General features: G+C 35.9%; 1 protein-coding gene across 1 annotated transcript; it reads left to right on the forward strand.

Moving 5' to 3' along the window:
• The first annotated feature begins 1116 nt into the window (after positions 1 to 1116).
• Positions 1117 to 12041, forward strand: LOC136229172 (NEDD8-activating enzyme E1 regulatory subunit AXR1). Its single transcript, XM_066017762.1, is given in 18 exon segments — positions 1117 to 1792; positions 2355 to 2478; positions 3310 to 3482; positions 3569 to 3606; positions 3709 to 3732; positions 4143 to 4253; positions 4610 to 4689; positions 4831 to 4981; positions 5068 to 5161; positions 5978 to 6066; positions 8317 to 8390; positions 8463 to 8625; positions 10148 to 10233; positions 11164 to 11247; positions 11344 to 11465; positions 11468 to 11523; positions 11648 to 11743; positions 11835 to 12041. Coding segments are annotated over 16 exon segments (1470 nt in total). The 5' UTR covers positions 1117 to 1792; positions 2355 to 2437; the 3' UTR covers positions 11732 to 11743; positions 11835 to 12041.
• Positions 12042 to 25126: the final 13085 nt, after the last annotated feature.

The following is a 25126-nucleotide window of genomic DNA, read 5'->3' on the forward strand; positions in this document are numbered from 1 at the left end:
TAATGAAAAATTATCTATAAAATAATAAATATTGATTTATCGATAAATAAATAATAGGGTAAATTCCAAAAAAACCCATGTGGTTTCATGTTATTCCAAAAAAGCCCTTGTGGTTTGTTAATACAAAAAAAAAAAGGACTGTGGTTTGCGTCGTTACCAAAAAAACGGAAAATGGCTTAACACCGTTAAAGTGATGACTTGGCACAGGTGTAAAGTTGGAAATTCGAAATTTTTTTATTTTTTTCCCTCTTTTCTTCTTCTTCTTTTTCTTCTTCCTTCTCCCTTTTTCGTTTTTTTCCTCTATTTTTTTTTTAATTTCGGACAATTTGAAATTTTTCAGAAATCTGGAAAATTTCCAGATTTTCGGAAACTTAAAAAAAAGAAAAAAAAGAAGGAAGAATAAGGAGGAAGAAGAAGAAGAAGAAGGAGAAGAAGGAAGAGGAAGAAGAAGAAGGAAGAAGAAGAGGAAGAAGAAGAAGGAAGAAGGAGGAGAGAAAGAGGGAAAAAAAATCGAATTTCCAACCTTACTCCTGTGCCACGTCAGCATTTTAAGGTGTTAAGCCATTTTCCGTTTTTCGGGTAACGGCGCAAACCACAGTCCTTTTTTTGTATTAACAAACCACAAGAGTTTTTTTGGAATAACATGAAACCACAAGTTTTTTTTTGGAATTTACCCTAAATAATTTATTCATAATGAATATACTTTTCCGGTCCCAAGAATATGCATTTATCGCGTAAAAGTTTTACTGTAGGTTCAAATGACGTCGGAGCCACTGTCGGAGCATCCACCAAGTTCAGGTAACCAGTTATGAGTTATAAATGAAAGATTTATGGCTTTTCAGTGGGTAAATTTCATCAATGGTGTACAACCTTTGTCCTGTTTCACACTTTGGTGTACCACCTTCAATTTGTCTCACTAATGTATACGAACTTATAGGTGACCTCCCACTTTGGTGTATGGCCGGTTAAAATGACCGGTCAACCCAAAGTCAACGTGCCACATCATCATATTTTAATTACCCATTTATAAAATGGGACCCATATATAATGAAGTTACAAAAATAAAATAAATAAAATACATAATCACTCCATTTTCTCTATCTTTCCCTTTTTCTTTTTCTGGACATCCCTTCTCACTCTAACTCTCTCTCTCTCTCTTCATTCTTTCTAATCTATAATCAGAAAATCAAAATGGGAAAACCAGTGGATGAAATTCGTACCATGGATTCCAGAAAATATGTCCCATCCTTCACTTTTCTCTTGTAGATCGTCTTCGTCTTCATCTCCCTCCATTTTTCTTTTCTTTATTCTTCGATTACTGTGGAGATAAATTCAGTCGCAAAATCAGAATTTATCAAGCGAGGGTTCGTATTGTCCGGAGCATTTCCGGTGGATTCACGAGGATCTACGGCCGTGGAAGGGAAGCAGGATTCGTATCAGATAAGAGATGTGTTTACTGTTTAGAGAAGCGGTGATAGACCTGATGACCAATCAATGGATGCCACGTTGCCTCCTCTTGTGTTTTATTACTCTAAAGCTGAAATAGAGTCCGGCGTTCTTTTCCCGGATTGGACCTTTTGGGGTTGGGCTGAAGTTAATGTAAAACCATGGGAAAGTATGCTAGAGAGCATAGTAGAAGCAAATAAGAAGATGAAGTGGAAGGATAGGCAACCATATGCCTATTGGAGAGGAAATCCAGATGTGAATTATCTCAGGCCCAGTATTATACCTTGGTTCCCAAATGGAGAAGACGAAGGCCAAGAGCTCACCTGTTGTATCTTCGTTCAAGACGGTAAGCTCGAGTTACAGGCGAATAAGCAGAGAACTGAGAAGGAAGAATTAGTCGGGAATATAAAAGATTTGAATGGAAACAAAGTTAACATAATTGTTAACAATTTAAATGGAAGTGAGAGAGAGTTAGAGAGAAGGGATTTCCATTAATCTGATAAATGGAAGCGAGAGAGAGAGAGAGTTAGAGAGAGAAGGATTTTCAGAAAAAGAGAAAGGGGAAATGAAAAAATTATGAGAGAGAAGGATTTCCAGAAAAATAGAAAGGGAAAATGAAAAAATTATGTTTTCTATTTAGCAATGTGGTTATTTTTATAATTTTATTATACGTGAGTCCCATTTTATAAATGGGTAATTAAAATATGATGACGTGGCACGTTGATTTTGAGTTGACCGATCATTTTAACCGGCCATATATTAAAGTGGGAGGTCACCTATAAATTTGTATGTGAGTGTGAATCGGGACAAAGGTTGTACACCATTGATGAAATTTACCCGCTTTTCAGTTATATGTTTTAAAGTTTGAGGACTTCAATGTTATTAATCCCACCCCTTTCTTCTGATAGCCTGCCTGCTTATTTACTAAGCGAGCTTCAACGACACATTCTTGAGATTTTTACAGCGATCGGAAAAGGAAAGAAGACCAACAATGGCGGAGCCTAAATCCACTAAATACGATCGCCAACTCAGGTTCCGATATTTCTTCTTCCTAACTGTTTTATATCTTTCTTTTTTCCCTTTTCCCTTCTCCTATCTTGCCCTAACTTAGTATAATCTCAATGCTCACTCATCAATATTGACAAATAGAGAACCTTTTCACTACTTTTCGGTTTGCTTCAATAGAAAATTTTGGGGACGGAAATTATACTAAGTTCTTCAAAATGGTTAAAAATTACCTTACTGTTTTACTCTACTGATAAATGTTCTATCCAGTATGTCGTTCACATTTTTCTGTTTGAGAATACAAGAGAGTTTCTGGAAGCATGCTCTGCATTTGTAAATTAGAGTTTGTAAGGAGAATGGTCGAAATAGACTGTTATTGGATAATGGTTACCAGTTATTTGGGGAAAAGGATGAAGAAACTTAATCATAAATTGCGAAATTGATAAAAGAAGATATAGCAAGGAATTTTCTGATAACAATTACTTGGAATGAATTTTAATTCAGAATTTACAAGAACTTTTATTGGTTATTTGATATCCTCTTGCAAAAGGGTGTACTCATTCTTATTGGTCTTCTAAAGTGGAAATTCTTGCTCTCTTCTAGATATGTAGCCTTTTTAATTGGTTGAGTGCTTAATTTAAATAGGAGTACAACCTTATATTATTGGTGCGTCAATTTTTTTTTTTTCATTTCTCTTGTTTAGATTCAAAATGAAACAGACAGATAGGAATCAGTTAGTTTATTTATGGATTTGAGGCATGCGGAAACTGGGTTCTCTTGGTGCTTGTTTTCTTAATATATATGCCTTTGCATTTAGATTTTTCTGTTTAATAAATTTTTGCCGGTTTGTTCTTTTAGGATATGGGGTGAGCAAGGGCAAGGAGCACTGGAGAAAGCCAGCATATGCTTGCTTAATTGTGGTCCTACAGGTTCTGAAACGCTAAAAAATCTTGTTCTTGGTGGGGTTGGATCTATCACAGTGATTGATGGTTCAAAAGTTGAAGTTGGTGATCTTGGAAATAATTTCATGGGTATGGATGTCTCACAAGTATCACATTTTATCTGACTTATCTTTATTTTATGGTTCTACGCTTAACTTGCCTTGTGATTTCGGTAGTGGATGAATCGAGTGTTGGCCAATCAAAAGCAAAATGTGTATGTGCATTTCTTCAAGAGCTAAATGATGCTGTTAAAGCGAAGTTTATAGAAGAGCACCCTGAGGCATTAATTGAGACAAACCCATATTTTTTTTCTCAGTTTACATTGGTGGTAGCCACTCAGGTATGCGATCCTGTGGTCAATAATAGGATATTGTATCTCTAAGAGCAATCTAAGCCCCCAAATTTCAAGAGGTATGTGCTTATAGATGGAATATGAATAATGATACTATCTCTGTGATGTGTTATCCTTGGTACCAAAATTGCTTTCCCTTGGTTGTATGTATATCATTGTTGTTCAAACCTTCTTCGAAAATATTTTGCAATTGCCTTTATGTTCTGGCATTCATAACTTGATTTCCATGGCAAAATTGTGGAATTTGTGCCTCATGATTTCTTAGTATTTAAGCTTTAGAAAATTAATCCCCTTGGTTAATGATTCGAAAATCTTGATTCATTATTTCTGGTTATGGTTCAATATCTTCTTTGTTTATATGCAATAACTTTGATAAATATTTCTTGTATCTTCTGCAGTTGGTGGAAGATTCAATGGTGAAGCTTGATAGAATCTGTAGGGAGGCAAATGTTACGTTGGTTTTTGCTCGCTCATATGGTCTTACTGGACTTGTTCGAATCAGTGTGAAGGTAATCTATCACAACTTTGTGGTTGATTATTATAACTTCCCTTGACATTCCACAAACAGATACTTATATTAGTGAGTGGATGATATACTGATGAAACCAAACCCTTTATGGTTATATATCTATATATCTAGATGAAATCCTTATTCTCTTAATAAATATTAAGTCATGCATGCTTGAAATTCTTTAATGTGCATGAAATATAGATGTCAGGTCAAACTGTTGAAGAATTTATATTCTGGAATAGGTAGAAGTAGGACCCAATTGCAGTGATCTTCATTTCTGGGAATAAATTGTTTGCTCAAACGGTGGCATACTTTTTTTTTTTTTTTTTTGTTTCTTACAATTCTTTGTTGCAGGAACATGTGGTTGTTGAATCAAAGCCTGATCATTTTCTTGACAATCTTCGCTTAAATAATCCATGGCCTGAGCTCAAAAGGTACTGCAGTCTTCACTTTTCTTGGACACTATTTTTTTTTGCATGCAAGATAAAATCTCTCTCTCTCTCTCTCTATGTGCGTGTCTGTATTATATGTATGCATAATCTGGCTTCTAATTGTCTTATTCTGTATTACTTTAGTTTTGCAGAAACCATTGACTTGAATCTGCAGGATCCTGTTTCCCATAAGCACACACCTTATGTGATCATTCTTGTAAAAATGGCTGAGGAGTGGGCTAAAGCTCATGGTGGCAATCTTCCATCATCTAGGGACGAGAAGAAACAATTCAAGGTTTATGATCTAGTTAATATTACTGTTTTATTCACTTCCTAGTGTTGTCTGGTAATTTGATTTGCTCAGGTTCTTGAATGTTTTAGGAGCTTCTCAAAGCCGGGATGATCTCGGCGGATGAAGATAACTATAAAGAAGCTAGCGAGGCCTCTTTCAAAGTCTTTGCTCCTCGAGGAATTAGTGAGTAAAAATAGTCAAAAGCACGGAGTTGAATTTTCTGGACTTCTCATGCATGCACCCTAGAAAATGTAAAAATAACATTAAGATAATAATAATAAAAAAAAAAAAAAAAAAAAAATCAAATTTAGGATGCAGTTAAGTTTGGGCATTGGCGGAGGGGGGGTTGTTTCTTGCTGGGATATGGAATTTGAGTTTTAATCTTTGAAATTCCAGTGTTTATTAAACAATTTTTTTTAGATTGTTATTTTTGTTCTTACATTATAAATATCATAAATGAACAAGGAAACCTTATAGACTTGGACCGAAAGATCTGGACACCAGAACTGAAAACTGGTACTAAAGGTTGCAGTTAATTTTGTTGGAGTAAATCTCATGCAAGGCGTATCTTCATTTGGAGTAAATCTCTTGCAAGGCATATGTTCATTTGAATTCTCACGTGGTTTATGATTCGCTCAAATTAGCTTATTCCCAAAATTGAATATTGAATTCTTTCATTTTAATCTTTCCTAGAAGAAGAGATTTCATTTATCTACGACTGAAAAAGAAAGAACTCATTTGAATTGAATTTCGTCAAAAATGGAAGTTCCCAAACAAGCTTCATTTGCAATTAATACCAACTTTATTTTCCCATCCTTACCTAATATGTAAAGCTCTTGATCCTAGCATTTCATATCCGCGGGAAAAAATATGGTGCTATTGTCTTTATTTCAAAGTTTCATATTGAGACTTATGTGACATTGTTGGTTTGAAGTTAAAATTATCCTTTATTTTATTAAAATTTCAGCTGATTTATTGCACATATCTCTCTCATCTTAGATCCTGATCTACAGAAGATAATTAGTGATAGTTGCACAGATGTTGATTCTAATTCGTCGGATTTTTGGGTGATGGTGGCTGCTTTAAAGGTGATATATAATATATTATTATTGACTTTGATTTTTGAAGTTAAATTTTTTTTTTCTTTTTTGCGGTTAACTGAGTATTTATAGTCAAATGGATGTGTTTTATTTACTTATTTACTTATTTTTTCCCTTCTTTTAGTGTTGTAGAACTGATTTTATTTCTTAGGTCGATTGACAAATTTGTATCAATGTTTTTTTAATATACCCTATTGAAAGTGGAGATTACAGGTGATATTATAATCCCAAGTACAATATAATAGTAGACTATAATAAATTTCTCTTGTACTGTGTTGAGAACAGCCTATATTAGATAGGGATATATATTAGGAAACTATTATTATGCTCTTAACAAAAGAAACAGGACTTGGGATGAATGGAAAAGGAATACAGACTATATTTGTGGAACAGAGAGTATTAATTTGTAAAGTATGTAAATATCTAACTCTATCAAAATTTGCAGAGTAGTATATTAGAGCTTCAACCATAGATATAGACCATATGATTTACTACTAACATTGTGGAAATTCAAGATAAAAAAAATATCTAAATTTATTTCTTTAGATATACTAATATTTTCAAGTATTTTAATTTTTTTTTCTGATTTTTGTTATTTGTACATAAAAATTAGTTTCAAGGAGTAACATTTTGATTTTTTTTATCAAACATTGAAAAATTCATTGCTAATTTAAGTCCACTCAATTGTGCTTGAATACTTTGAAATTTGAACCAAATAGGACCACATGTATATTTGGTAAGAAGTGGTTTGCTGGAAAGTGAAAAAGAAGTGAAGTAAGAAATTTGATATGGTTGGGCACTAAATACTTTGATTTTGGGTGGAAATGGAGCAAAATGCTGAAATGATGTTTTTCCTTTTTGTGTTATACAAACTCATTGAAATATTGAGGGTATAATTTTTTTCATTGTGGGCAGATTTTCTTCTTACCCTTCTATTTTATCTTCATTCATAGAATAGGCTGGAAACCATTCCCATGCACGTTTTTATTTATGTATTTTTTCATTTTTTATCTCCCTTTTCAAATTGCAAAGTTAGTGTAATCATATTTATTATCTAAGGGCATGATACTTGGTAAATGATAGGAGTTTCAACTTATAATTTTTAGTTTTTATGAATAAGTGAATGGGTGGATTATTAGAGGATTGCAATGGGTATTAAACGCTTTGAATGAGTGTAGCTTCTTTGCTTTTGTTCAATTCAGAAATTAAGCAATTAATTTAGAGGGGTTTTGACATACTTTATACATATCTACTAATGGGTTAATCTCCCCAGTCCTATTCTTGGAGCAGTTTCTGGTAACATTTGTTTGCCACATTGTTCTATGTTATCTAAAAATTGGTATTTTAGTTCCTCGATTCTGTTATGTACATAGTTGTTAAGGGCGTGCCTCACTCAAGGCTCAAGGTATTGAGCCTTGATTGCAGAAAACGAGGCCATGTTTAAAAGGCTCTTGCCTTGTGCACATCTGTGTTTTCACTAGTTTTTTTCTTTTTTTTTCTTTGACTAATCTCAACCACTAATCGAATTTAAATAAGATTAATCTTAACCCTTGATCTAAATAAGAATATCAAGCGACACAACTAAATATAGAAAAAGTAGAGAGGGATTAAGACCATTCACTTAAAGAAGAGTCTCCTCCACTCCACTCAAACAGAAACTGCCACAGACACACAGAGGAATGTCAAGTGACAATGAATAGGTATTAGTTTAGTAGCACTAGTTAGGTACTTATGTTAAGACGTTAAGTATGTGTTAATGTCTCTATGAAGTATGAACTTAACTTGGTGTTTTTGACATTTATGATTTAGTATTATGTTTTTATGTGGTTTTGTTTTATTTGTGTGGTCATAAGTGTGTTTTTTGTTTAATGCTTAACTAGTAAAAGAGTATATGTATATCAGGAATTTTCACATGCACCTTAATGAGCAAGTGAATTTGCTCATTCACCGTTAGATATAGGCTTATTAAATCTAAGCCTCAGGATGCTTTGAATCTCCACCTTAGGATTCTAATAAGCCTAGATCTAACGGTGAACGAGCAAATTCTACATGCTCATTAAGGTGCATGTGATCAAGACTTATATATATATATATATATATATATATAAGCGCGCACCTTACATCACGCCTTGAGCCTATGCTCCAGGACCCCTTAGCGCCTTAATGTGTGTTGCGCCTTTCACAACTATGGTTATGTAGCATATTTTTATGATTATGTTCTATATGTGCGGCTTTTAGGAGTTCATTGTGAATGAAGGTGGTGGAGAGGTACCTCTTGAGGGTTCAATACCAGATATGACTTCTTCAACTGAGTAAGTAACATGCTTTTCTAGTTAGAGAGGAATTAACAGTTTCCCTATATTTTAACAATTTTTTTCCTACAGGCTTTATGTCAATCTGCAGAAGATCTATCTAGCAAAAGCTGAGGCTGATTTTCTTGTGATTGAGAAACGGGTGAGGAATATACTGAAGAAAATGGGTAGAGATTCTGATAGCATATCGAAGTCTACAATAAAAAGCTTCTGCAAAAATGCTAGAAAACTAAAAGTAGGTTTTTGAGGTTCTGTTTTCATTTATCCTTGATTTCATAAGCTCCTTCCATGCTGATTGTCAATGTCATATAACTTCAGGGGCAATAAAAGATAAATATCCTTCATTGAGATATATTTCTACTTTCTTTTGTTTATTATTATTCAAGCATTTCTGTTCAAAGCACGTAGGAATCCATGTCCCTACTTCACAGTGCAATGAAAGGGTTATCGTGTTAATTCATACTTTTCATATATTGATATTTCTCCATCACTAGTTGATTATCCATTTATAGACATGTACCAAGTAAGTTACAGCTTGTGATAGAGAATGTGATAGTAGGGGGTATAGTCAGTTACTCCTAATGTTCCTGTATGGGTAGTGAGCTGGAGGATAGAGGTGGACATATGAAGGGTATTTCTAGGATGGTGACAGAAGGAAAAGGGAGTGAAGAATCTTGTCCTTTTGTTGTTTGAGCTCATCTCTGGTCTCTGGGCAGATGGGGGTCTTTGATTCTTGGGGATTGGATTCCATCTCAATTCATTGTTGTTTGTGATTGTTTTCTATTCCCTAACTTTCTTTTTTTCTGAAGTCTAGCATTATACTACAATATTTCCTCTATTGGTTGTTTATGCTCTTTTGGTTTCTATCATCTTGATGGAAGTAATTGCACCTTGTCTGGCTCTTAGCACTAACCCGAACTGTAAAGTTACATATGTAATGTTTGTAATTCCAATAGATTGTTAGGATTCACCAAAAGTTTCTCCAGTTTGACATGTAAATACTACTTTTAGCTCAAGTTTTGAAGGATTGACGCTTTACCATGGATTTAAAATCATGGATGGTTCGGTTATGATTACTGTAAAGGAATTTTTGTGCTGTCACAGCTGTAATATGATCTATGATTTGTTGATCTAGTGTAGTGTGTGTTTTTTTTTTCTTTCTAAATTTGCAAAATGAGGTTATGAATAGATGATTTGAGAAATTGATTTAAAACTTATGAAATACAACTAGCTAATGAGCAAACACATGTTGAATCGAGAATTGATTCCATGATTATATAGTTTCCTGTAATAAAACTTTCATTAACTATGAATGAATATCTTGAGACACTATCGAATAAAATTTCACATGAAGAATTTTAAGTTATGAGTCAGATGTTGAGGAAAAGAAATAGAGAAGTGGTCTTGGCAGCCATAAACACAGACTGTTGTACTGGGCAATAGGCCATGGCAATTACATTGCAAAAGCTGGTGGTTGATACTCTATTAATGTCATCTAACAGCTCTTAAGGTCATTCCTCCAGTTTTCTGCATAATATCTTCCATTATTTTACATGCTGTGAAGGAAAAGTTCTTTTAATTTTCTGTTAAGTAGAGGCACTTGTGCTCCAAGGGTATAAAATCCTTCCTTTTCTGCTTATTAGTGGCCATTATGTAAAATATCTACTGTTATCTGACAAATGTTTATTTTATCTTTTTGGTTAGGCTATTCTTAATCTTTGACTAGTTGAAGTGATTTCTCAAACTTCAATTTGTAGGTTTGTCGGTATCGCCTCATTGAGGATGAGTTCAACAATCCTTCCTTACCACAGTTGCAGAAGTATTTGACTGATGAGGATTACAGGTGAACAAAGTTCAGAGTTATGATTTTCATAATGCAACATTAATTATAAGACTTGAGGCTTTCAGAACAAATTTGAGAAGTTTGACACACTGTACGCAGACGATTTGGATTAGGGTACATGTATTGGGCTTTAGTTACTTTGGTTTGTTATTTATTATCTGGATTCACACGAGGTTCAAATTATTTTTGATTGGCATAATATCTTTAATTTATTGTTCAGAGTCTTGTTCAAAATTTCGTTGATTGTACAATTAGTTACAAAGAATAGTTTAAAGGACCAAAATATTGTGTTTCCGTGCAATGCACATGAGTTGACAAATGTTGCATCTGCGACTTATCTCTCTGTTATGGTTGAATTGAACTCATTCCCGAGAAGTTAGTGTTAGACCACTATCATAGGGAAACTCATAAAACCCCACTGATCATCAACGAGCATCAATAATGTTGGCTTTCATACTCTTAAATCCCCTTATTTTGTCCGGTTTTCAGGGGATGTGAAGAGTGATTTCACATATTGCTTCTGGTGCTACCTAATCTCTACCTTATTGTTACTTTTGAGTCCATAAGATGCCTGTGTTGCATCTTCTTTTTTCTTGGTTCTTTTGTGTTAAACCTGGCTCTTTGACATTGAATCTATAGAACCATATTTACTAGAGAAATTAAATGTTTATCTTTTCATTACAGTTTTTTTCATCTTTCTTTCTTTATAATTTTCCTTCTTTGTTGTTTTTAGTGTTAAACCTTGGTTGACTTTGAATTGTATAGAACCATACTCACTGTAGAGATTGATGGTCCAGCTGTTTATGTTTTCCTTCATATTTTTTTGGATGAGCTAATTCATATGAGATAATATGAGCTACATAATTAGATAACACAAGTGCAATTTGTTTTAATTACATGGTCTTATTTTCAACCGTAAGTATGTTGCAGTGTGGCCATAGGGTTCTACATCCTGCTTCGAGCTGCTGACCGCTTTGCTACTAATTATAACAGTTTTCCTGGGCAATTTGATGGGTAATGCGTGATATCCTGGCTGATGATTTTGTTATCCGTATAGCAATTATAAATTGCTTTACATGTGTAATTCTGAGAGTGATTGGTGTTTTGCAGTCAAATGGATGAGTATATTTCTCGACTAAAAACTACAGCTGTTAGTCTACTTAATGACTTGGGTTGCAATGGTTTACCCTTGACCGAGGATCTTATCAATGAAATGTGCCGGTTTGGTGCTTCCTTCTACATGTTGTTGCTGCCTTCATAGGCGGAGTTGCATCACAAGAAGTGATCAAGGTCCTTTTTTGTTCTTATATATTCTATAATAGCGGAAATATATTTTGAAATTTGATTATTTGAAGGTACAATTAATTCCTCAGTGTTCCTTCTTCCTAAGATGGCTTGTGTCTGTTAATGACAGCTCATAACAAGACAGTTTGTTCCCATATCGGGGAGTTTCATATTCAATGGCATCGACCAAAAGTCACAATTGTTAGTTTTATAGAATGTTTGACAAGTGAGTTTGTGTGTGTGTTTTCCCTTGAATGCAGAGAGTGAATAGTGTATTTGGAGTCTTATTTTTGAGTTTTGTTTGTTTGCATTGGCAGGCAGGTTATCCAGTGGAGTGGAGTGGAGGCTCTTTCTTATGGTATTTTAGCCAAAGCTTTTAACTTGGAAACATCAAGAATTTTGGTCTGAAACTGAAAGTCATAATAGAAGCTGAAACTAGGAGAATAGGAGAATATGATATTATTATTATGGTATTTTAGCCAATGCTTTTAAAGATATTATTATTCTATCTCTATCTTCAAATATATTCTGAATTTACAAATAAAATAAAATAAAGATTTAAATAAAATAAAATAAAGCAAAATCTTTTGCTTATAACTAATTGATATACAACTCATCTAAAATATGAGAACTATATATATATATAATACCATAATAATATATATAGTCAGGCTATAGAGCTTTACTTTTTATTCTAAGTTTTTATCTAAGGGAAGAATAGAATTACTCTAACTACCAAACATCATCTAATTACCTAAACAATTCTCATATCTCTCTCCTTATTCTCATTCTCTCTCTAGTTACCAAACATTATCATATCTTTCTCCTAAATTAATTAAACAAAATTTAAAATAAGGAAAATCCTAAACAATTCTCATCTCTCTCTCTCTTTATTCTCATTCTCTCTTTAATTACCAAACATCATCATATCTCTCCTAAATTAATTAAACAAAATTTAGAATAAAGAAAATCCTAAATAATTCTCATTTCTCTCTCCTTCCCATGTCTCTCTCTAATTATCAAACATCATCCTAATTTTTATTAATTAAAATCCTAAACAATTCTCATATCTCTCTCCTAATTTAATTAAACAAAATTTAGAAGAATTAAAATCCTAAACAGTTCCCATCTCTCTCTCCTTCTCACGCCTTTCTCTTTCTAATTACCAAGCATCATCATAATTTAATTAATTAAAATCCTAAACAATTATCATCTCTCTCTCTTCTAATTTAATTAAACAAAATTTAGGAAAATTAAAATCCTAAACAATTGCCATCTCTCTCTCCTTCCTTACAAATCTTAAATGGGCGACGGTCTCTATCTCTCTCCTTCGTAGAACTCCGAACTCCGGCTAGAAATCGGTGAGTTTTCCTTCAAACATTGTCTTATTTTTTCCCCCAGAAATATTGATAAAAAATCCTCTAATTTTTTTTTTTTATAGAGATGGAAGATGACAATGGTTCTGCCTTTGAAATTGATGATTTGAGCAATAATACTATGAATAAAGAAGAGTCTGATAGAGAAGAAGATCCCAACAATGAAATTATAAGTGATCAATTTAGGCCAAGAAAAGGAAAAGAATTTGAAACACTAGAGGATGTTTATAAATTCTATAATGTTTATGCCAAAAAGGTTGGATTTAACGTTCGAATGTCTTCATCGAAGATTAAAAAGAGCACCAGAGAAATTATTAGGAAAGAATATGTATGTTCAAAGAAAGGAAAATCCAAAAAGTTTAGTGATGTTGATGCCAAAAGGCATCGGGGTCAATACGAAGCTGGTTGTAGTGCTAAATTGGTGGTCGTGAGAAATAAAAAACATTTTTTTATGGTGAAAATATTTAATGAGGATCACAATCACCCGTTACTAACCCCAATAAAAACGCCCTTCCTACGGTCTCATCACCAAGTATCATTTGTTGCAAAATCCTTGAATGAACAATTATCGACGGTGAATATACCTACACATCACCAATATAATTTTCTCCAGCTACAAGCAAGGGGGATGAAAAATATTGGGTGCACACAGAAGGGTTTGCATAATCATGAAACAAAGAAGCGATTGAAGTTAAAAGGACACGATGGAGATATGTTGCATGAATATTTCGAATCAGAGGTGGCAAAAAACCCTTCATTTTATTTCAAGATTGATGTGGACAATGCTAAAAACATTACACGTTGTTTTTGGGCTGATGCAACGATGAGACGGAGTTGCAAATTTTATAATGATGTTGTCGTTTTTGACACTATGTACAACACCAATCGGTATGAGATGATATTTGTGTCTATTTTAGGGGTTAACAATCACAGACAAACTATTGTGTTTGCTTGTGCTTTACTGAATGGGGAACATTCTGACAATTTTGTGTGGTTATTTAAAGAATTTTTGGAAGCTATGCCTGGTGATGTGCTAAAAATGATAATAACTGATCAAGACCCAACAATGAAGATTGCCATATCGACAACCTTACCAAATACCTTCCACAAGTTCTTTTTTTTATATTACTTGCATTAGATTTATGTATTGATAAGTTAGTGTATTACACATGAATTCTAGAATTAGAAACATATTAGAAAGTTTATGTATTGATAAGTAGTGTATTATTCACAAGTATTGTATTTGGCACATTGTGTCAAAATTTTCAGAAAAAATTGGTGCAAAAAAATATGCAACACATGAGGGAAAGTTCCATGATTGCATATGGAATTCAGAGAGTCCAGAAGAGTTTGACCTGAAGTGGACAGAACTTGTTGCCGAAGATGGATTAAACAATAATGGGTGGTTGGTAAATATCTATAAAATTCAGTCCAAGTGGATTCCAGCATATGTTAATCACGTTTTCTCAGCGAACATGTCTAGTAGCCAACGTGCAGAGACCAACCACGCATTTTTCAAGAAATATATCAACAAGAGCAACTCTTTGTTTGACTTTATGGTGAGGTTTGGTATGGAACTCGTTAAGCAACGCCATGGGGAATTGGTTGCAGATATCAAAGATATGAACGAGAGGCCTAAAATAAAAATGAATCATGACTTTTTGGATCATATGGTTGAGATTTATACGAATGAAACCTATTATATATTTGAGGATGAAATGTAGGTTTGTTTGAAGTATAAAATTGAGCTTATTAGTCAAACTGAGAATCATCAGAATTTTACGGTTAAAAATAATAATGGAGTAGACAGTAAAGGCCGCAAAGTTTTATATAACAAGGAACTTAATTTTGCTTCTTGTAGTTGCAGAAAATTAAAGAGCTTTGGCATCCCATGTAGGCATATCTTGAGTTATTTAGTTAAATATCAACATTTCATCAAGTTACCAGACCAATACATCCAAAAGAGATGGACTAAGAAAGCAAAAGCAGGGGTCGTGATTGATAATGGCGGTTTGGTTATAAACGATGACAAACAATTTATCTTGGGACAGAGTGAAGTAGTTAAATGTTGTGTAGATTTGATTGACAAAGCCTTCACGTGTGAAGAAGCAAAAAATATTTTAAAAGACGGGCTTCAAATAATTCACAAGAAAATTAATAGAGTGACACATTTTGAAGAAAAAAATAGCTCTTTATGTAGTTTTGCTACAAATGAAAACGATTTTTGAACATGTTTATAATGAGCCAGATAAAGTGCGAGCAAAAGGGTGTGGAAAAAGATTGAAAGGAGGAAAGGAAAAGGCAATGATAAAAGCAAAATATATATATATAAAATCTAGAAAGTGCAATGCGTGCGGTCAAGTTGGTCAAGCTCATGATAAAAGAAATTGTCCATCACTTCAGTAAGAATTTTTTTAATATCCTTTTTCATTCTTCTACTGTTTTTATGTATTAGTATTTGACAGATATGCATATTTTTTTTTCTAATGTAGGTATTTATCGAGCGAGTATGGAGATGAAGTCGAGAGCGAGTAAAATAATATTATTAGGCAGAGCGGGTATTTGAAAGACAAGGAAAGGAATGGAGAAAGAAATAGCAGCAACTGGCTTAAATTTGAAATATGTATACATATAATTACTCATGTATCAGATTTATGTTCTTGCTATTATATTTGTTGTTAGTTATCATATGTGTACGCAAGTTCATTTTTCACTTTTGTTATATTTTCCCCTCATCATGCAATTGGCAGACCAAGTCATAGATATTGTATCTTTATAAAGAATTAGTAAATGGTTATGGTAGTGACATATTACTTGAAATATCAGATGTTGAAGAAATCCAAAATTAAATGAAAATCTTTGATATTGTATTTTCTTGTTAACTAGCAATATAGCTGAAAATTTAAGAGAGAGAGAGAGATTATAATTGTTTAGGATTTTAATTAATTAAATTAGGATGATGTTTGGTAATTAGAAAGAGAAAGGCGTGAGAAGAATGAGAGAGAGATGAGAACTATTTAGGATTTTAATTCTTCTAACTTTTGTTTAATTAAATTAGGAGAGAGATATGAGAATTATTTAGGATTTTAATTAATTAAATTAGGATGATGTTTGATAATTAGAGAGAGACGTGAGAAGAAGGAGAGAGAAATGAGAATTGTTTAGGATTTTCTTTATTCTAAATTTTGTTTAATTAATTTAGGAGAGAGATATGATGATGTTTGGTAATTAGAGAGAGAATGAGAATAAAGAGAGAAAGATGAGAATTGTTTAGGATTTTCCTTATTCTAAATTTTGTTTAATTAATTTAGGAGAGAGATATGATGATGGTTGGTAACTAGAGAGAGAATGAGAATAAGGAGAGAGATATGAGAATTGTTTAGGTAATTAGATGATGTTTGGTAGTTAGAGTAATTCCATTCTTCCTTTAGAATAAAAAGTAACGGAATCCCTCTCTATAGCCTGACTGTATATATATATATATATATATATATATAAAATTTAATGTCTTAAAATGGGTTCCGAAACAAAATTGTACTATTTAGTTAAAATTGCTTTTAACCGTGAATTTTAAGAATATTTTTATACATTGATTTTTTTTTAAATTATTAGTGAAGTCATGTCAGAGAGAAAATATAGCAGATGATGATAACTGCTGTGAGCAGTGAATAAAAAGAAATGCAGAGGAATGTTTAACGGATTCTAAATATGGAAAATAAGGAAGAAGAATATTATTCCATTGTATTTCTCATTTGCTCAAAACAATTTCCTTACATCACAAATATAAACAACCTAGAAGCACAAAAGGTGAGCTGGTAACAACCCATGAAAAGACAGAAATAACCTTTGACTGTAACTTAGTAAAAATACTATTGTAACCCTTAATACTCCCTCTCAAGTTGGAGCTGGATCAGAAGGGAAAGCTCCAAGCTTGCGAAGATGAGATTGATGTAGCTTAACCGGAAGAATTTTTGTTAAAATATCAGCAACCTGTTCTGTAGATGCAACTTTAGCAGTTTGAAGAGAACCAGACTTGATTTGATCACGAACATAATGGCAATCCACTTCCACATGTTTTGTGCGCTCATAGAGGACTGGATTCGCGACAATAGCGAGGGCAGCCTGATTGTCACAGTGAAGCACAATGGGAGGCATATTAGACAGATCAAGGTCTTTAAGTAATGAAGACAGCCATGTGATTTCACATGTAGTTAGAGCCATTGCTCTGTATTTAGCTTCAACGGAGGAACGAGCCACAACAGCCTGCTTCTTTGCTTTCCAGGATATGGGAGAGTGACCCAAGAAGATACAGTAACCAGTTGTAGATCGACGAGATGAAGGGCAACTGGCCCAGACACTGTCACAAAATGCAGTAAGTTGAGTTACACTAGAAGAAGCAAGGATAATCCATTGGGAGACAGAACCTGTCAGGTAACGCAGTAAACGCCTTGCAGCTTCCATATGATTAATAATAGGAGAATGCATATATTGACTGAGTAATTGGACAGAGAATGCTATGTCTCGGCGAGTGATGGTAAGATAAGCTTATCCAACAGTCGTTGGTAAGAAGAAGGATCAGGCAAATGACCTCCTTTGTCAGGGGAGAGTTTAAGATGAATATCAAGAGGCAATTTTAAGGGTTTGGCATTAAGTAAGCCATATTCCTAAAGGAGATCATGGGTATATTTCTTTTGAGAAACAAAAAATCCAGCAGAGCTTCTATCAATTTCAAGGCCCAGAAAATATCGAAGAGTACCAAGATCTTTCATATGGAAGGTTGCAGACAACAAATCCTTGAGAGTTTGAATAGCAGAGTGGTCATTACCACAGATTAAAAGGTCATCCACATAAATAAGGATTAAGGTGATTGTGGTAGGTGTTGTGTGAGTAAAAAGGCTATAATCTGATTTGGACTGATTATAGCCAGAAGTATTGAGAGTGGAGGAGAGCTTGTGGAACCATTGCCTTGGGGCTTCTTTAAGGCCATTGATGCGTGCCGTCTAGTGTAGTGTTTTCTACGATAAAATATATATGATAAGTGCTTTACGACTATGAATATGATCTTTCTAAATGCTCTATCTTTACTAGAAATCACTACTTAGGGGCAAGTGTACCCCGTCGTATCAAGTAATAATCCGGTTAAGATCGGGTATCGAATCCACGAGATTTATAACTACAAGTATTAAACGACTCGGTTCTATATGTTATCTAAGCGGTGAATACTTTAGGTTGGTTTGAGGGATAACTACAAACTACTCCTAAACTATAGGTGAGACAGATCTATGTAATGGAGAACTCCACGGAATGATATGGGTGACGATAAGTTATAAATATAATAAGCAATAACTCCGAATATATTCGATTGACAATTTACTCTTGCAAAGACGACTACGTGTAGTTCGACCGATCCGTGAAGTACTTAGACTACGTGGTTCCTAGTCAAGGCGTGTCTAATGCTGGGGATCAGAAACTAGGGCCCGTAAGTTCCGTGGCTTGTCAATTCCTACGGTTTCCGGAGCGTCACTTCCGGTAAGGCAACACCTATATGAATCCCTAAGGATAGCCCGAATGGTGTCGGAAATCGCGTTCCCCTACACAATAATCAATTACGAATATCAAAACAAGCAATAAACACCAACACGTATATAGAAACGGAAATTGCAAATCATATATTATAAATATGGAAAGCGTAAATGCGGAATACAACCAAGCCTAGTACATAGGAAGAGTGCAAGCTAGTTAGAAAGTAAAGAGGGAAGAATCCATCCTCGGAACTAGCTAATCGGACTCAAGGCCGTCTCTTAGGTCTTGAAGGTGAAACTCTCGAGCTTGGTGGACGAGGATGGAACGGAACTTCGACGGAATGACGGATTACACGAACAAGCTCTCGAGGAGGTAGAGTTTTATTACATAAGAAAAACTGAATACAAAACTATATATGAAAATATGTATATATCTATCTATGTAAAAGTATATCCCAAAACTTAAGGTTAAGCCCCTATTTATACACATCAAGCTAGGGCAAAGTTGTAAATTCACAAGATACAAGCATGTAGACACATTATTTCTGCATTTTCCCATACCACGCCGCGCGTATGGTGGGGGATGCCCTGCGTATTGGCCCATTCCTTCAATAATTTCCTGCATGTGGACCTAGATCGGACCTTGTTGTCTCAACCACGCCCCGCGTATAGTGATATACGCCGCGCGTGTTTGAGCTCCTGGCATTTTATTGCTCGAGTTACACCATGTACGCCTTGCGTATTCCAAAACACGCCTCGCGTACCGATAATTGACTTAGGAGACAATGCAGTCTGACTTTCAGGATTAGGCTAATCATTTCTGACATATGTCGTACGCCTCGCGCACGGTGGCATACGCCTCGCGTATTGCTGAGTAGATCCCACGTGGTGCCTGTGGATAAGTCAATTATTTCTGATCCAGTGTTTCACGCCTCGCGTGAGGAGTGATGCGCCTCGCGTGTATGGGTGGATTTTCACTTCTTGCTCGTACCTGAAATACAATTCTCGGGAGCCGAGTTAGCTTGACGTTTTTATTTCTAATTAGATCAAAAATAAGGAAAATTAATCGTAAGTACGGAATTTATTTTTATTTCGTTATTTTATTTAAAACACTCTGTTTTTGCAATTAAACTTATTTATTTTATCTAAAACTAAACTGTAAATCACGCTAAAAGATAGGGGTAAAATACCCTTATCAAACCTCCTCGGACTTTAAAGTTTTACTTGTCCTCAAGTAAAAGAAATCGAAAGACAATGGATTGAGATTATTAAGAAACAAACCGTCGGTTGGTTTTACCAAGTGCGTGATTTCAAAGTTAAAGTTTTATGCAAAGTTTTCGGTAAACACCTACGCAAACAATCGAGTGACCAAAACTTATTTGAAACCTCCATGATCAAAATTAATAGGCAATATTAACGGGGGTTGATTATCTTTTGAGGACCCAATAGTACCTCACCAAGGGATTTCACTCTTACGCTCAAACTTTGGTGGGTCGGTGTTTTAGCACTCTTCTTTGCACTTACCCGAGATCACTTTGAGTTTGCATTTTCATCCGGGTTTTCCCTCCTATGTTATGGTTTAGACAATATTAAAAATGAACCCGGAGGGGGGTTGTAATGTGGGTGGCTTTTTAGTGGTTAATTTTTGAAAACTCGAGTTTAAATACCATTTTGATGATTGCACCGTATTTTATTTTGGCCTTGGTAAGTTTGTAAAATATAACTCGAAATTGCTCGAGTGGAGCTTGAGAATGCCTTTTTGCTCTTTATCGTTTTTTCTTTCTCTTTTTGTTTTGAGAGCGGCACAAAAACGATTTCGAAAGTCTAAGGTGCTTATTTATCAAGGCATTGGCTTATTTCGGGTGCGAATTGATTTTGTTGGTATTTAAACAAGAGAAAAAAGAGGGTTAATTGTTAAAAGGGTATTAACAAGAAAAGTCGGTTAGTAGGCTCAAGGGGGTTTCCTATAGGTTGATAAAAACGAGAAAAATAAATTAAGAAAGGAATTAGACTAAGTGGGCTCGTTTTATCATCTATTGCCATTTTAACCAAAATAGGTGTACTTAACCCGGTATTAGGTGCAAACTCTATGAGTCGAGTGAAGTCAAAGCTCTCGAAAAATTGTGAAAGAATTAGAGTTCTCGTACGAACTCTTTTAGGCTCAAAATTTACCTCACAGAATTTCGGGTTTAAATTGTGTACTATCGAGTCTTCGCTAAACTTTCAAAAATCCCGTTTTTATTGCCTTTTTAAATTTCATTATGGAGATGACATGTGGGTTAGGACTCAATGCTTTTGTTTAGTATAAACCTAGGAGTTTCATAAATTCTAGAACTTCAAAATTAAGACTAAAATTTCTTACTAAAACTGATCCTTTGTATTAATGACTTTACATCTAAGGACAAATAACGGAACTTTTAATTAATTTCCGAGGGGGTAGTGTGTCGGAAAAATTAAAGAATCAATAAATTAGTTTAATTATTTTGTTGTTTATTTAATTTTTTTTATTTTTGTTAGTGCAAAACAAACTGAAAGTGCGGGGTTGCACGACCCTCCGCGTTATTAAAATGACGTCTATTCCAAGGACGTCGTAAAATAAGAGAAAAACAAAAACAAAAATAGACATGAAATTAAAAATTAAACCCTTTGAAGGTTTGGTCCTACGCGAGGTGTGCCCAGGGGAGCGCCCCACGTAGGAGGTGCGTTTTAAGCTCTTTTTGGGCAGAAACTCAAATACGCGGGGCGCACGAAGAGGGACGCCCCGCGTGTTTGAGTTTCGAGGCTTTTTATACAAGAAAAATGAAGGGCACGCGGGGCGCACGTCCGGCGTGAATGTTATTAATGGTTTCGAACAGCGAAAAATAAACACGAAAAGAGAACGGAAATTACAAATATATTGAAACGGAAAAGAAAGTACAACGGAAACATAACAACGGAAACATCGAAAACAACATAAAAATGAAAAAGCAAAGAGAATACAAAACAAAGGAAAACATAAAAGAAATGGAAACTATGGTTGAGGCGGAGGAGGATTGCCGTGGATGTTGAAGTAGGAGGCGAAGGAGTTGGTGAGGGCGTCAAATCGAGCATCGAGGTGAGCCCGATCCTCACGTTGTTGCGCCTCGATGGAGTTGAAGCGGGTGATGAAGGTGGAGTGGTCCATGAGGCGATTAGCCTTAAGGGTGTCAAAACGGGTGTTGAGAGTGGCGAATTGGGAATCGTAATGGGCGCGATCGGCACGTTGGTGGCCCTCCAAAGCGTCCAACCGAGCATATATGGAATTGAAGTCATGGTTGGGTGGAGGACTAAAATTTAGGCCCATATCCGAATCCGAACCCTCCTCCTCGTGTGAGTGGGCCGCTCCCGAGGTGGAGCGCCTAAGGGATTTGAAGGCATTTTTCTCCAAGGGCCGAGGTTCAAGACTTTGGAGGCGATCAAGGGCAGCCTCGCCAAGAGCGGAGGTGGCGAAGAGAGTGATGAGATGTCCTAACCCGATCTTGCCATGTTTTCGGGTGGAAATGTGGTGGAGTTGGACGGCCACGAGATAGGAAAGGTCATAGGCATGGTTGTTGGCACAGCAATAGAGCGCCAAAAGTTCGTCCTTGTTGACCTTGGTGGACTCCGACTTTCCCGAAAAGTAGAAGGAGATGAAGCGGTGGAGAAGTTGGAGGATTGGATCACGGATGAGAGATGGGCGGAGGTTGGAGACATCGTAATCCTCGGACCCGGTGATGGAGGTCCAAAAATCACGAGCGGAAACACCCTCGGGCCAATGGGAGATGCCACCCTCCGCTTGTTTGGTGAAGTGATTGCGGAGCCATTGGGTGTCAATGGTGAAGGGGTGGTTGTGAAGGCGGAAGTTGAAGAGGGCGGCACCGGGGACGTTGTTAGAGGTGAGGGTGGTGTAGAACTCCAAAACCAAGGAGGGGTAAACGTGTGGCTGTGCATGAAAGTGATCGAGCCAAGAGAGGGCACGGAGGCGCTCCACGAAAGCCCCGCCAAGGTCGAAGCGGTCAAGAGTGCTCCGCTCAATGTATGGGAGCTCCATAAAGTGGGCGACGGAAAGTGTTTGACGGAAAGTGTTTGGTAGTTTTGGGCTTCCTCTTCGGTGAGGAGATGGAAAGGAGCCCGGTATTATGGGTGAGTGGTGGTGTCTCCTCTTGTTCGGGTGGTGGTGGTTGTTGTTGATTTTGGGTGTGGGCGGTACGGGCCCGAGTGGACCGTGGGGGACGCATGTCGGTGGTTTGTTTTCGCCTAACCATGGTGTGAGTGAAGAATTGAGAGAATGTGTAGGAAGATTGGGGGGTGGAAGTTAGGATGAGTTGTGAGGAAGAAAAAGGAGAAAAGGAAGGATTTATATAGGGAAGGAGTGGGGAATCCAAGTAAAACTCGGATTCCCAGAGGGGCACGCGGGGTGTGAAGTGGCCACGCCACGCGTATCCCTCCTCCTGACCGTTATTAATTGCAAAATTATTCATGTATTTTCATACATGAAAATCGCCCCCCTATATACTGGGCCTTAGTGGACTCAGTTGTGCTTCTATTAATTAATTAACATCTGTTTCTCTTTTGGGCTCCAAGTCTTATGTGTGACCCATTAGGTTCTTATTGCTTCTAGCCGTATGCAACTATTAAATTAATTTTCAAAGAATTATATTTAATCTTTGCATAACGGAATGAGTACGCGAAATGTGATTAGCAAATCCGAAACATTCCCCCAGAGCTATAAGAAGACAGGTTGATTATGTCGCTGACCTTTCCGTATTAGTTATAGTATAATTCGATCCTTTATCAACTACATCCTTGAACTGAATCTTATGACTATGGATAATGTCAAGTCACATATAGCGAGACGTTCGTTTTACTTGTACAGGCCGAGTCAACTCCAATTAGATAGGTTAAGTGAAATCTGTATTTCAAGTCTTAAGCTATCACCTTGCAAGGATTTAGAGTCGAGTCTTCCACAAGCGATCCATGGACGTATCTCCCATTTATCGGGAGTGATAAATGCTCAATCCAATGTATAATTATCCTGCAATTACTTTCTGTGATACCCAACGTCTGCCGTTCACACCCCAGAGTCATCTCTGTTATAGATCGTGTTACAACAGGATCAAAGCATCACATTCCGTAATCCAGAATCACCAATTAACATTCCTTTGAGTCTGAGGATTACTTATACCTATTAATACCAATGAGATGAACAGGTGACAAGGATGAATCTACTCATCCTGTTATCTCAAGTCGGGTCCCCAATCCTAATGAACTTCTTTTCATCGGATCCATGTAACTGTCCAGATATCTGTGTATATGAAGCTTGTGAGATCAGCTTTCTGTCTCGACATAAGACATTGTTACATGCAAGTCTCAACAGTGATATGTCAATCCTAAACATATTACTTGACTTGGGGTGGTTTTAAGTTTATTAGTTTATCATAAAGTTTCGTCTCATTCATGCTTCTATGAACACTTTATAATCACTTTAAACAAACTTATGGATTTCCTTTTATTAGACTTTATTTAGTTCTTAAAAAGGGATTGCCTTTATATAGTTATGAAACCATATCTCATTAAAACAAACGATATAAAGAACACTTCATTTACATTAAGTTTGTATCCTAGAACAATTGTATATAGGACACTAAACCCCAACATATGATTGAGGTTTGTATTTCTTCTCCTGTTTTCCAAGTTTTAATTAATGGGGATTTGTCCGAGGAGTTTTATCCATCCCGGGGTATCCGTCAAGGGGACCCTATGAGCCTGTTCTTATTTGTTATTGCTATGGAGAGGTTATCTCATCTCATCCAAGATGTTGTGAACACTGGAAGGCTTCATCCGGTTACCATTAATAGATTCTGTCCCCCGATCACCCATTTATTCTTTGCTGATGATGTTATGATCTTTGTGGAAGGTAATGGGGAGCAAATTGGTGTGATTATGGACATCCTGACCAACTTTTGTTCTACTTCGGGCCAAAAGATTAACATCCAAAAATCTAGAATGTTATGCTCTAAGAATATGGACCCTAGGGTTGGTAAAAAGTTGAGTGTGATTTCTGGTATTCCTCTAACCAAGTCTCTTGGTAATTATTTGGGGGTTCCTCTCCATAGTGACAGAGTGTCAAAATCGTCTTTTAAAGAAATCTTCGATAGGACTAATAAGAATTGTGCTAATTGGAAAGCTAAGACCCTTTCCTTTGTAGGCCGCCTTACTTTGATCCAATCTGTGAATGGTGCTGCCCCGAATCATCTAATGCAAGCTTGTAGGCTGCCTGAGCCGGTTCTTAATGGCCTTGATAAGATCAATCGTCGGTTCCTTTGGGGGGATTCGGAAGAGGGGAAAAAAATTCATCTGTTCCCTGGAAAGAGGTGTGCCAATCTAAGAATAGGGGTGGGTTAGGGATCAGACAAGCCAAGGATAATAATAAAGTGCTTTTAATGAAGCTTCTTTGGAGGTTGTGGCAGAATCCGGATGCTCTTTGGGTTCGGTTATTGTGCGGGAAGTACAGAAAGGATAAGATTTTTGGGGGCCCGAAAGAGAGAGTTCCTAATTGTTCTTTCTTATGGAAAGGGGTTAACGCTGTGTTTTCGGAGTTCTACTCTGGGATTGGTTGGTCAGTGGGCAATGGTAGATCAATTAGTTTCTGGAATGATACCTGGCTTGATAAGATACCTTTATCAGAAGTGTGTACTTCTCCTTTGCCTCTGG

This window comes from Euphorbia lathyris, chromosome 5 (genome assembly GCF_963576675.1).
Source record: "Euphorbia lathyris chromosome 5, ddEupLath1.1, whole genome shotgun sequence".
Lineage (NCBI taxonomy): Eukaryota > Viridiplantae > Streptophyta > Magnoliopsida > Malpighiales > Euphorbiaceae > Euphorbia > Euphorbia lathyris.